This window comes from Triticum aestivum, chromosome 6D (assembly GCF_018294505.1).
Source record: "Triticum aestivum cultivar Chinese Spring chromosome 6D, IWGSC CS RefSeq v2.1, whole genome shotgun sequence".
NCBI lineage: Eukaryota > Viridiplantae > Streptophyta > Magnoliopsida > Poales > Poaceae > Triticum > Triticum aestivum.
In genome coordinates, this window is record NC_057811.1 from 421,893,066 (window position 1) to 421,905,469 (window position 12,404).

At 49.7% G+C, this 12,404-nt stretch overlaps 1 protein-coding gene across 1 annotated transcript; it reads right to left on the bottom strand.

Moving 5' to 3' along the window:
* Nucleotides 1-7,301: 7,301 nt before the first annotated feature.
* Nucleotides 7,302-10,572, bottom strand: LOC123142652 (uncharacterized). Its single transcript, XM_044561469.1, has 5 exons — nt 9,525-10,572; nt 9,222-9,436; nt 8,186-9,136; nt 7,858-8,007; nt 7,302-7,373 (listed from the first exon to the last, which is right to left on the bottom strand). The coding sequence occupies exons 1-5, from the start codon at nt 10,570-10,572 to the stop codon at nt 7,302-7,304; spliced, it is 2,436 nt and encodes an 811-aa protein (XP_044417404.1).
* Between the last annotated feature and the right edge of the window lie 1,832 nt (nt 10,573-12,404).

The window sequence follows — 12,404 nt, forward strand, 5'->3', positions numbered from 1 at the left end:
ACACAGGTTCACAACGGCTTGTCGATGCAAACGCATGCGACGACAGGGCGATCAAAAGGGCCAACTGTAGCAGGGCGTACACCGGAGGATCTAATCCGAGGTCCCACTGCCTACCTGTGGAAATTGTCTGATTGCAACCAGATGGATTAATCGGACACCAGATCGCGAATGATTGACTCCGCCTGGGCCACAACCAGCGAGGACTGCGTCCCCCTCCCAGCAGGAGGTGGTGATTGGATTTGCACTTTGTGTTTGAACTTTGGCACCGTAGGACATCGCTCGCAGCACCGGCCGCCTCTCCGTACAAGAAAGACAATGGGCCGTTGGGAATCGCCGGGCTGTATATGCAGACGGGGTGATGCTAAGAAGTGCCGCAAGAGGGAAGAAGTTGGCATTTGGTAAAGCATTATACTCCCTCCATTACTTATACAAGTCCACTATAAAATATACATTTTGCATCTATACGAGGCCATCAACAATAATCGAGACAAAATTAATGATGTTTTTCCATACTAGCAACTTGTTTAATACTTTCATGCATGCAGTCATAAGGGCAACTCCAACGGGGCGACCCAAACGGACACCGGTTTTGTCCGCTTTTGTCCGTTTGGGTCGCCCATCCGCGCGTCCTTGTTCACTTTTTCATTTGGGTCTGCGAGTGCGCCCAACGGTAGGCAGATCCATTTTTGACATGTCTGTCCTGACATTTCCTCAAACACGTTGCAGGCAGGGCAGGGGAGCTCGCAGCGCGTGAGGAGGCCGCCGGGCGAGCTCGAACCCCACGGCAGGGGCGGCACAACGAGCGCCACAAGCATGGCGCGGCGGGGCGAGGCCAGGCCAGGCGCTGCCGGGCGTGGCTGGGCACTGCCGGGGTCGTGCGCGGCGAGGCCTGGCGGGGCGGGGCGAGGCCGGGCGCTGCCGGGGTCGGACGCGGCGAGGCCTGGTGGGTTGGGGCGAGGCCGAGCGCTGCCGGGGTCGGGCGCGGCGAGGCCAGGCGCTGTCGGCGCGTGGCCGGGCGCGGCGAGGCCGAGCGCTGCCGAGGTCGGGCGCGGCGAAGCCAGGCGCTGCTGGGCGTGGCCGGGCGCGGCGAGGCCGGGTGCTGACGGGGTCGGGCGCGGCTAGGCCTGGCGAGGCGCCGAGGAGAGCGAGGGAGCCCGGGCGCGGCGAGACACAGAGGCGCAGGAGGCCGCCGCCGCGGTGCGGCAGCATGTACTCACAGTAGCCGTAGCGACCCGTGGTTGCACGAGAGGCCGGACGGGGGCCGGAGACGAGCTCGAGGCCGCCCGCGGCGACGACGAACTGAGTTGGCTGGGGGAAGTGGAGGCGGAGGAGGAGGTGGTGGTGGGGCGAGCGGGGTACGGGTAGGGAGCGGGGTACGGGTAGGGAGTAGAGCGACGAGGATGCCGTGGTGGTGGTGGTCGTGCGGGCCTCCGCCACCGGCCCACCGGCTCGCCGCGCCGCCGCGTTCCTCCGCCACCAGCCGGCCGCCCACTGCGCTCCTCCGCCGCCATGGCCTGCATCACCGGCCGGCCGCCCGCCGCAGCCACCGCGTTTCTCTCGCGCCACCCGCCGCAATCCCGCTGTGGCCTGCACCTCAAGTCCTCATATGGTAGGAAGTGCGGGTCGCTGCCCGGTGGGTTCAGGCCGGACACGAGAGGGAAGGAGCGGGCGAGAGCGAACGAGAGGAGCGCCCAGTTTTGTCCGCCACAGACCCATTCGTGGCCCATTTTTGCGCCCAGTTTGGGTCGGGACAGACACAGAACAGACAGCAGGCGGACGCTGTGTCCGTTTGGGTCACCCCGTTGGACCAACTTTTGTGTCCGGCTGACCCAAACGGACGAAATGGGTCGCCCCATTGGAGTTGCTCTAAGGGCATTTACAACGCATGGCGCTAAGGCAGGCGCCAGGGTAGGAATCCTGGTAGTTTTGCTCAATTCCCACCCTAATCTGGGAATTCGGCTGGCGTCGATGCCAGATGAGTCGTCGGGCGCTAGACCAATCACCCGTTCTATTTTTACATGCATGGCGCTCGTACATGGTTGCCAGCGTTGGAAGAAGGGACGCTTAACCTGGGCGCTAGGAATGAAATAATACTATATTACCGATCAAGCGCCTGATTAAGCGCCTTGCACTAGAGATGCCCTAATGACACTTAGCTACTTCTTCCACTCAGTTTTCTTGCATGCATGCGGTTTATTAATGATCCCACTAAACGAAAAGAAAGTTGGATTGTAAAACATGTAGTATTAAATTTTATTTTGATACCTGTAATTTGAGCTTGACCGCGTCCGCTTCTCGATGGATGGCAGTGGACAGAGGACGGGGCCTTCTGCCGGCCGATGCGCAAGTGTTTTTCTTTTCTTTGGGTCTACTCATTGTTTCTTCAAATAAAACTGCATTCATTATTGCTTCAAGAAGTTGCAGCAACCTGAAAAGGATTGTTCCTTGATGGAGCTAGGATGGGCGGCAGATCAAGTTCCGGCGATGGTGACGAGGTACGTACGGCGTTGCGAGGGTGGACGGCTCTTGCCGACGGCAGGGGCAACATGATGTTTTCGTCAGGTAACAACCTAGCTATCGACTCAAGATTTAACTGAACCAATTCCTTCAATTCAAGCTCCAAATCGTTGTTATTTGATTCGCTCATTGGTTACTGGCAACAACTAATTGGAGATATAATTGTTGATTTATATACAAACAATATCTTTAGTTGTTTTCAGATCTTCAATAAGGATCATCTAGCCCTCTGTTCTTTATCTGAAAAATAGACATTGTAATTGTGCCATCCATTACCTCCGAAAGTCAGGAATCGGAAAAATGTCATTGGCATATCTCTGCCACGAAGGAAGATTGGTTAGACAGAAAAAGGACCTCTGGTTATGTAGAGTAAATTGCACAGAAGTACCACAATTGGGGCATTGGAAGCAGATTGATACCAAGATTGGTAATTTTTACGTGTCAGTACCAACTTTGGGGCGAGGCGTTGCAAAAGAGGCTAAAAGTGATGTTTATACGTATTGACAGGGAAACTGACCGGTTGGGCCCGCCCGTCAGGCGCCACGCTGGCCAGTGCGCGCGTCGCCTGCGCTGGCTGCGCGCTGACTCGGACGAGGCCGGCTCGGGCCGTTTATGTGCGACCGAGCCAGACCCCGACCGCGCTCGCTTCTTCTTTCTTTCTTCCTGCCTCGCCGTCGCCTGCGCCCGCCACCGCCGGCCGCCACAGCACGCCGCCGCAGCCATGGTTCTGGAGGACGAGAGCAGCGACGACAACTCAAGCCTCCCGTACATGCACTCCGAAACCTCCACCGATGGGCTGAACCAGGTAAGTTACTCCATTGGAGCTAGGGTTAGGGTTCGGTTTAGGAAATTTGGGGATTTTTGTGTGTAGGTGGTCTTTGTTGTTAGGATTTCGTTTGATTTGATTTGTCCTCGTCCTCTGCACATGATGGTAACTTGGATTTTGCTTGGGCAGGTGCCTTTCTCTCTTGAGGACCCGGATTACAAGGGTCTTGAGCTAGATCTGATAGTGTTGTGCGAGAAGCATGGGAAGCCATCAGAGAGGCTTGTTGCGTTTGAAGGAACAATGACTGGGAGAAGGTTCTTAGCATGTGCAGAGCCGGTAATTTTCTTGCCTTGGTGATTAAGCACTGGATGTGTGTTCATTGAAAGTGGCAGAGTCTTGTTTGCCACCTGTGATTCAGTTATGTGCATGCTAAATTTGTTAGGAATGATCATTATTAAGTTCAGTGGAATGCATTTATGCTAAAATATATGCTCCTGTTGTGTGCACATGCTATTTATTTACACTTCTTTCCAAATGCAGTGTTGCTCAATATTAAGTTTAGTGGAGCCAGTTAGTAACAATTGCTTACTGCTGACAGTAGGTAGTCTCATTAGCTAGTTTGTTGCTGCAGGCTAGTGTAGTGTATTTAGGTGGGCAAAGTAGTTCACATTGTGTTGCTTATTACTGTTAGGATTTCATTATATTAATGGTCAATTCTTAGCAACTGCTGTTGCTTAGCACATGGCTGCTTAGCAACTTCTAAGTTGAATGGAGTGTTACTCTGCTGCCTGGTAAATATATGAGTTGATCATGCATTGTAGGATTACATTAATCTATTTTACAATGTGGTCCTGTTGCTTAGCAAATGGCTGTGCAAATCTAGTTAATGTCAGTGCCAACATTAGGTACTGCCATGAACTAACTGTTGCTTAGTACTCTTAGTAGTTGTATTGTACTAAATTTTGCCCTTCTAATTTTCCAGGAAGGTCAGAATTGTGGGTTTGTTCAGTGGGTTGATGAGCAGTGGCCCCCAACAATGGAGAATGCATTGCTGAAGCTTTGGTCAATGGTTGAAGAGAGAAAGTCTGCTAGGGTGAATGATAATCTTCAAAGTGCTCTAACTATTCATCAGTTGACAGAAGAAAAGAACAAGCTGGATGCAGACTATGACAAGTTAGTGAAAGATGTGCATCAACTTGTGGACTTTCAGCAGGATAGGGTTGTGGATTTCAGTTATCTGCAGTCTGCTGTCACATATCAGCACCAATGCAGAGCTGAATTGGTGGCTGGTATGAATGCAGAAATGGCAAAGAAAGATGCAGCTGCACAGAAGCTTCAACAAAAGTATGAAATCCTGTGCAACCTGACAAGTGCTCAAGCAACTGTCATCCAAAACTTGAAGTTGAAGAATATGAAAGAGAAGGAATTGTTGAGTGAGGGTAGGATGAATTTGGAGTTGAAGAAAGCAGAGTTGACAAAGTTTGAGGAGAAGCTCACCCAAGAGAAGCTAGAGTTGAAGCTCCAGGTTGCTGATCTGCTGAAGCTCAAGGAAAACCATAATGAGCTCATCAAGGCAGAGGAGAAGCTGAAGGAGAAGATCAAGGGGATCCAGGCCATCTTGCAGAACTGAACAAGATGACTTGAGATTAGTGGGCATTGCAGACCTTTTGGGAATGATGGTTGTGCAATGACCTAGTAACTTAGAATTATGGTTGTGTAATGTATGGTTCTAGTACTAATTGTGAACTCTGGTTGTAACTCTAGTAGTTATGCTATTCATCCTTTTGTGAGAAAAGGATGGATTGTGCATTTGAACTCCACTATGTAATGTGATCAATGTGAACAATGGATGTGTATTCTATAATGTGTTGAACTCCAGTGTTGCTTATGTTATAGTGATGCTTAAATGCTTAAATGCATTTGCAAAAGTAATGCTTATGTTAGAGTGATGCTTATGTTAGAGTGATGCCTTTAGGTGTTTTCGTCGACCCCGAGCCACCAAAGCCCTAATTGATAGGTTTAGGTGGTTCCGTCGACCCCGAGCCACCCTAGAGCCTAGATGATAGGTTTAGGTGTTTTCGTCGACCCCGAGCCACCCTAGACCCTAGATGATAGGTTTAGGTGGTTCCGTCGACCCCGAGCCACCCTAGAGCCTAGATGATGCCTTTAGGTGGTTCCGTCGACCCCGAGCCACCCTAGACCCTACATGATAGGTTTAGGTGGTTCCGTCGACCCCGAGCCACACTAGACCCTAAATGATGCCTTTAGGTGGTTCCGTCGACCCCGAGCCACCCTAGACCCTAAATGATGCCTTTAGGTGGTTCCGTCGACCCCGAGCCACCAAAACCCTAGTTGATGCCTTTAGGTGGTTCCGTCGACCCCGAGCCACCAAAACCCTAGTTGATGCCTTTAGGTGGTTCAGTCGACCCCGAGCCACCCTAGAGCCTAGATGATAGGTTTAGGTGGTTCCGTCGACCCCGAGCCACCCTAGACCCTAAATGATGCCTTTAGGTGGTTCCGTCGACCCCGAGCCACCAAAACCCTAGTTGATGCCTTTAGGTGGTTCAGTCGACCCCGAGCCACCCTAGACCCTACATGATAGGTTTAGGTGGTTCCGTCGACCCCGAGCCACCCTAGAGCCTAGATGATAGGTTTAGGTGTTTTCGTCGACCCCGAGCCACCCTAGACCCTAGATGATAGGTTTAGGTGGTTCCGTCGACCCCGAGCCACCCTAGAGCCTAGATGATGCCTTTAGGTGGTTCCGTCGACCCCGAGCCACACTAGACCCTAAATGATGCCTTTAGGTGGTTCCGTCGACCCCGAGCCACCCTAGACCCTAAATGATGCCTTTAGGTGGTTCCGTCGACCCCGAGCCACCAAAACCCTAGTTGATGCCTTTAGGTGGTTCCGTCGACCCCGAGCCACCAAAACCCTAGTTGATGCCTTTAGGTGGTTCAGTCGACCCCGAGCCACCCTAGAGCCTAGATGATAGGTTTAGGTGGTTCCGTCGACCCCGAGCCACCCTAGACCCTAAATGATGCCTTTAGGTGGTTCCGTCGACCCCGAGCCACCAAAACCCTAGTTGATGCCTTTAGGTGGTTCCGTCGACCCCGAGCCACCAAAACCCTAGTTGATGCCTTTAGGTGGTTCAGTCGACCCCGAGCCACCCTAGAGCCTAGATGATAGGTTTAGGTGGTTCCGTCGACCCCGAGCCACCCTAGACCCTAAATGATGCCTTTAGGTGGTTCCGTCGACCCCGAGCCACCAAAACCCTAGTTGATGCCTTTAGGTGGTTCCGTCGACCCCGAGCCACCAAAACCCTAGTTGATGCCTTTAGGTGGTTCAGTCGACCCCGAGCCACCCTAGACCCTAGATGATAGGTTTAGGTGGTTCCGTCGACCCCGAGCCACCCTAGACCCTAAATGATGCCTTTAGGTGGTTCCGTCGACCCCGAGCCACCAAAACCCTAGTTGATGCCTTTAGGTGGTTCCGTCGACCCCGAGCCACCAAAACCCTAGTTGATGCCTTTAGGTGGTTCCGTCGACCCCGAGCCACCAAAACCCTAGTTGATGCCTTTAGGTGGTTCCGTCGACCCCGAGCCACCCTAGACCCTAAATGATGCCTTTAGGTGGTTCCGTCGACCCCGAGCCACCAAAACCCTAGTTGATGCCTTTAGGTGGTTCAGTCGACCCCGAGCCACCCTAGACCCTAGATGATAGGTTTAGGTGGTTCCGTCGACCCCGAGCCACCCTAGAGCCTAGATGATAGGTTTAGGTGGTTCCGTCGACCCCGAGCCACCCTAGACCCTAAATGATGCCTTTAGGTGGTTCCGTCGACCCCGAGCCACCAAAACCCTAGTTGATGCCTTTAGGTGGTTCCATCGACCCCGAGCCACCAAAACCCTACATGATGCCTTTAGGTGGTTCCGTCGACCCCGAGCCACCAAAACCCTAGTTGATGCCTTTAGGTGGTTCAGTCGACCCCGAGCCACCAAAACCCAAAGTGCTTCTTTTTTAGCCTAGACCTTAACAACATATCCAACAATGTAAACAACAATATATCCAGCAATATATCCAGCAACAGAGTTACTCTATCCAATAGTATGCACCATTGTCATGAACATATCAATCATAAAAAGATATAAAAAGAACCATCCACATGAACATAGTCCATTCCAGGCATTGATTAACTAATAAATAGCAAGATCACATCCATCCACATGAACAAAAGCCAGCTCCAGAAATGGCATTAACTAATAAATAAATCCATCCATCCACATGAACAAAAGCCATATATGGCATTGATTCTTAAAGTACACCAGCAAAGTATAATAAGAGCACCAGCAAAGTACACTGAGAGCACCAGCAAGATCACATTGTACCATAGGATGCAAGAACACACATGAAGTATCTAGTTTTGAACATTACATGGCACATGTGCCATTTAGTGGTTACCACTTGCATAGAAGTAGGCTCTCCATCCTCTGTTTCTACCACCAGAAGCTGGAGTAGCAGTAGATGTAGAGGGAGCAGTAGATGTGGAGGGACCAGATTGCCTTGGGGCAGAGAATGTACCTCTCCCTCTCCCAGCACCTCTCCCAGCACCTGGTGCAGCACCTCTACCAGCACCTCTAGCAGCACCAGTCCCAGCAGCTGCAGCTGCAGCCCCTCTCCCAGCTCCTCTCCCAGCTCCTCTCCCAGCTCCTCTCCCAGCTCCTGTTCCAGCTGTTGGTGTTGTTGTAGGAGTTGGATGAGAAGTTGTTGATGCTTGTGTAGTAGCAGCAGCACCAGCATTGGAATTCCTTGCAAGAGGCTTGCATAAACAAAGAAGGAAAATGAGTTAGTACTTAAAAAAATAGAATGTACAAGAAGGAAAACCTGTTACTACTTATTAGAGGATTACCACATGTTTGTTCTTCCTCAAAGCCAGCTCAGGCTTCAACTGCTTGTTGCAGTTTGTGTACCTATGTCCTTGCAGTCCACAGTTGCCACATGTTATAGTCCCCATTCTTGATGTCCCCTTAGGCTTTGGGACTTCAAATTTCCCCTTGATCCTCTTCTCTTTCTTTCTTCCTCTCTTCACTTTAAATGCAGGTGGGTCAATGTCTGGACCAGGTGTCCTTGTCCAGTCATGCTCACCAGGAACTGGATAGATCATTGGTTCATAAGCTGCCAGATAAATTTCTTTCTTGAAGAACTTGCTGACATAATCCTCTGGTTTTCTTTTGGCCTTGTTTATTGCTGAGATGGCATGGTTACATGGGATGCCACTTAGGTCCCATTTTCTGCACCCACATGTGTGCATTTGCAAGTTAACAGCATGGGTTTGCTGCCCACTTGTAACTTGCCACAAGTCCACACCAGCTTGAATTGGTTTGCAATATTTGGCCCTCTCCTTCTCAACCTCTAGCTTCTCACTATAATGGGGTGTTATGTCCCATCTAGCTTTCTTTCCACTCTCCCTATTCCTATGCCACCTCACCATCTGCTTATCCTTTATTCCATCACACATTGTCCTAATTGGTTTCTTCCTAACATCTAGGACATACTTGTTGAACACCTCAGATAAATTGTTAACTACAAGGTCAGTCTTGCAGTTTGTGTCAAATGCATGCCTTGCCCATGTTTTCTTGGGTATTTGACAAAGCCACTCCCAAGCTTGCTCACACTCAGCTCTAAGGTCATTCATTGCAATGTTAAATTTGTGTTCACTATATGCATAGGCAGCATTATCCATACACTTTTTCAGATCTCCCCCCCTAAACCCAGCATTTTGGAAGTTTGCATAGATATGCCTAAGGCAGAACCTTTGGTTGCACTTAGGAAAGACAACATTCACTGCATTTAGTAGGCCCTGGGACACACAATTAAACTAGCTAAGCTACTATCTAGCAAAAAACAACCATATAGGAACAATGACATAAGATGCAAGCACATACCTTTTGTCTATCTGACATTATTGTATATGGACCAAACCTTCCCACTTCTCCTCCTAGGCAGATTTTAAGTTGGTGTAGAAACCAACACCAGTTAGGTGTGTCCTCTTGCCCAACAATACCAAATGCTAGTGGGTATATATTGTTGTTGCCATCTCTACCAGTGGCAGCAAGTAGTTGAGCACCAGTAGTTAACTTAATGAAGCACCCATCAACACCTGAGCAAGCAAATTCAGTATTAAAAACATTCAAATGCATTTCTAGATGAAACAATATGTAACTAATGCACAAGGTGAACAAACTAACCAATGAATGGTCTGCACCCCTTGAGAAACCCCTCCCTTGCTCCATTGATGCAATAGAACATAGCATGGAATCTTGGACCTGGATGGGGGATTTTTTCAGTGGGTGTTGGAGTTACAGTAGTGACTACTACTCTACTCCCAGGGTTTGTATCCATCACTGTCTGAGCATAGTCTTTCAACCTAGGGTATTGCTTCTTGTGGTCTCCTAGCACAGCATCAATAGCTAGGTTCTTTGCCCTATATGCCATTGACTTGGGCACATCCACACCATACTTCTCCATGCAGGCATCAATCAAAGTCTGAATGCCAGTTGTTAGATCAGATCTGAACAGTGACTCATACTTCTGTGCAAGCCACTTGGCACTTACCCTTGTTGTCTCTGTACTAATAGGGCAAGTGTGCTTAATTCTCATCTTCTTAATTACAAAAGTAGTTTCACCTTTTATAACTGCTGCCACCATAAAGAAGTTGCAATGTTTTTGGTTGCATTCTACAATTATTCTTTGATCTGAGTTCCTATGATATTTGAAGTTTCTGCCTTGAGTGATGTGTAAGTTCAACAAAGCCTCTCTGAATTGATGTTGATCCTTGAAACACATCTGTAGACATAATTGCTCATGTGGTGCCTCCATTTTCTCATTGTACCATTTTCTAGGAGGCCTCTGCTTTGCCCTGCTCTTCCTTTTCTTTGGCAGCACAAATGCCAATGGCTCATAACCATCATCATCAGCCTCCTTCAACAATCCTTTCTGTTCTTCATCAGATGAAGGTTGGAAATCAGGTTCCTCCTCTTGAACTACACTTGAATGTGTCCTTGTTGTAGGCCCTTTCCTAACTAGAAGCTTCTGTTTCTTCTTCTTCTTCTCTTCATGTACAATTACAGTTTCTTCATCCTGTGAAACAACCTTGTCATCTTCATCCATTTCAAAAGGTTCCTCAACCTCCGTGTCACCAGAGTAATGCACCATTTCTTCCTCCTCAGATTCTTCATCATCTGTTTCTTCCTCTTCTACTTCATCATACTCTCTCTGTTTCTTTCCCTCATCCATCTCTATGTCATCAGCATCACCCATATAAAAAGGGTTTACATCACTTCATCTTCACCTTCACAATCAGAACCACCACTGCCATCATATCCCTCTTCTTCTTCTATTTCCAAAACAGCTTTCAGTTTTCCTTTTACATTCTTGCTCTCTTGTGTGCAAACACCAGTACCATGAGCTACTAAACTGCAGCTGCTACTCTGACTTTCAAAGGCAACTCCTTCTTCATCAACAGCATAGATGGGTGGCTCACTGAGATCATATAACACAACAGTGGATAATTCTTGCCTCTGAAACTTGCTGCAAGGAGGTGGACATGCCCTCACTAGCAAATTTAAAACCTTACACTCCTCAACCTGCCTCTTTACTAGTTGCAACTCAGCATTACTCTCTACCATCTCCAATCCTTTCTCCCCTAAATCTGGATTCTCAATGTGAAACAGCAGATCATATTCACTAAATCCTTGGGTTTCCATCACTGCAATCATATTCAGGTATGTTACATCTGAACTGCAGAGCTTCAGCTCTAACATTTCTGAAGCATCAAAAAAGAACCTAACATCCAAAATGTCATCATACAAACTGCAAAATGAAATAACAGACAAAATTGGTTAATAAACAATTTTACTTAACATACTGTCTAACATATAAACAAAGATTTGTTTCAGTTAACATATAAACAAGTTAACATATAAACAGAGTTTTGTTTAGGTTAACATATACACAAGTTAACATATAAACAGAGCTTACTGCACTAGTTAGGCCTAGCAATTAACATATAAACAGCAGTTAACATATACCACTCTGCTCTAGTTAGGCCTAGCAACTGCACTCTGCTCTAGTTAGGCACTAGTTAGGCCTAGCAACTGCACTCTGCTCTAGTTAGGCACTAGTTAGGCCTAGCAACTGCATTACTGTTGAGGAGTGTATTTAGGAATGAACATATAAACAGCAGTTAACATATACCACTCTGCTCTAGTTAGGCCTAGCAGTTAGAGTGCTAAACATGCAGGCAGTACACTCTAACCCTAATCCCCAATTTCAGTGAGCAAGAATGGAGCAAGAATGGAACAGTGGAGCACTTACAGAACACCACCGAAGCCATGAGTCCAGTGATGGGCGGTGCTAGGGTTGTCCACCCAAAGTCGCGCCATCCGCAGCCTCTGCTCCATCGACAACGCCGGCTCCGCAAAATCTTCCTTCGCGCTACTGTACTCCGAGCTGGAGTAGCCGCCACTGCCATCGAAGCGGGGGAGGTCGCCGCCGCTCGCATCGCCCAGGCCATCGCCGCCTGCCAGAGTCGCCGAGGCCATCGTCGCCTAGGGCACAGCAGCCGCGGGGGAGAGGAGGGCACAGCGGTCGCGGGGGAGAGGAAGGCACAGCGGCCGCGGGGGAGAGGAGGGCACAGCGGCCGCGGGGGAGAGGAGGGCACAGCGGCCGCGGGGGAGAGGAGGGCACAGCAGCTGCGGGGGAGAGGAGGGAGGTGACAGCACCTGAGCTGTTCGATCGATGGCTACGGCGGCGTGGTGCGGCGGCGGCGGGGCGGGCGGGGAGGCAGCCGCCGACGAGGTGCGAGGAAAAGGACAGGGCAGAGCGGGGTCGGGGTCGGTCGCACCAACGGGCTCGGTCGCACCAACGGGCCGAGCCGGCCTCGTCCGAGTCAGCGCGCAGCCAGCGCAGGCGACGCGCGCACTGGCCAGTGTGGCGCCTGACGGGCGGGCCCAACCGGTCAGTTTCCCTGTCAATACGTATAAACATCACTTTTAGCCTCTTTTGCAACGCCTCGCCCCAAAGTTGGTACTGACACGTAAAAATTACCAATCTTGGTATCAATCTGC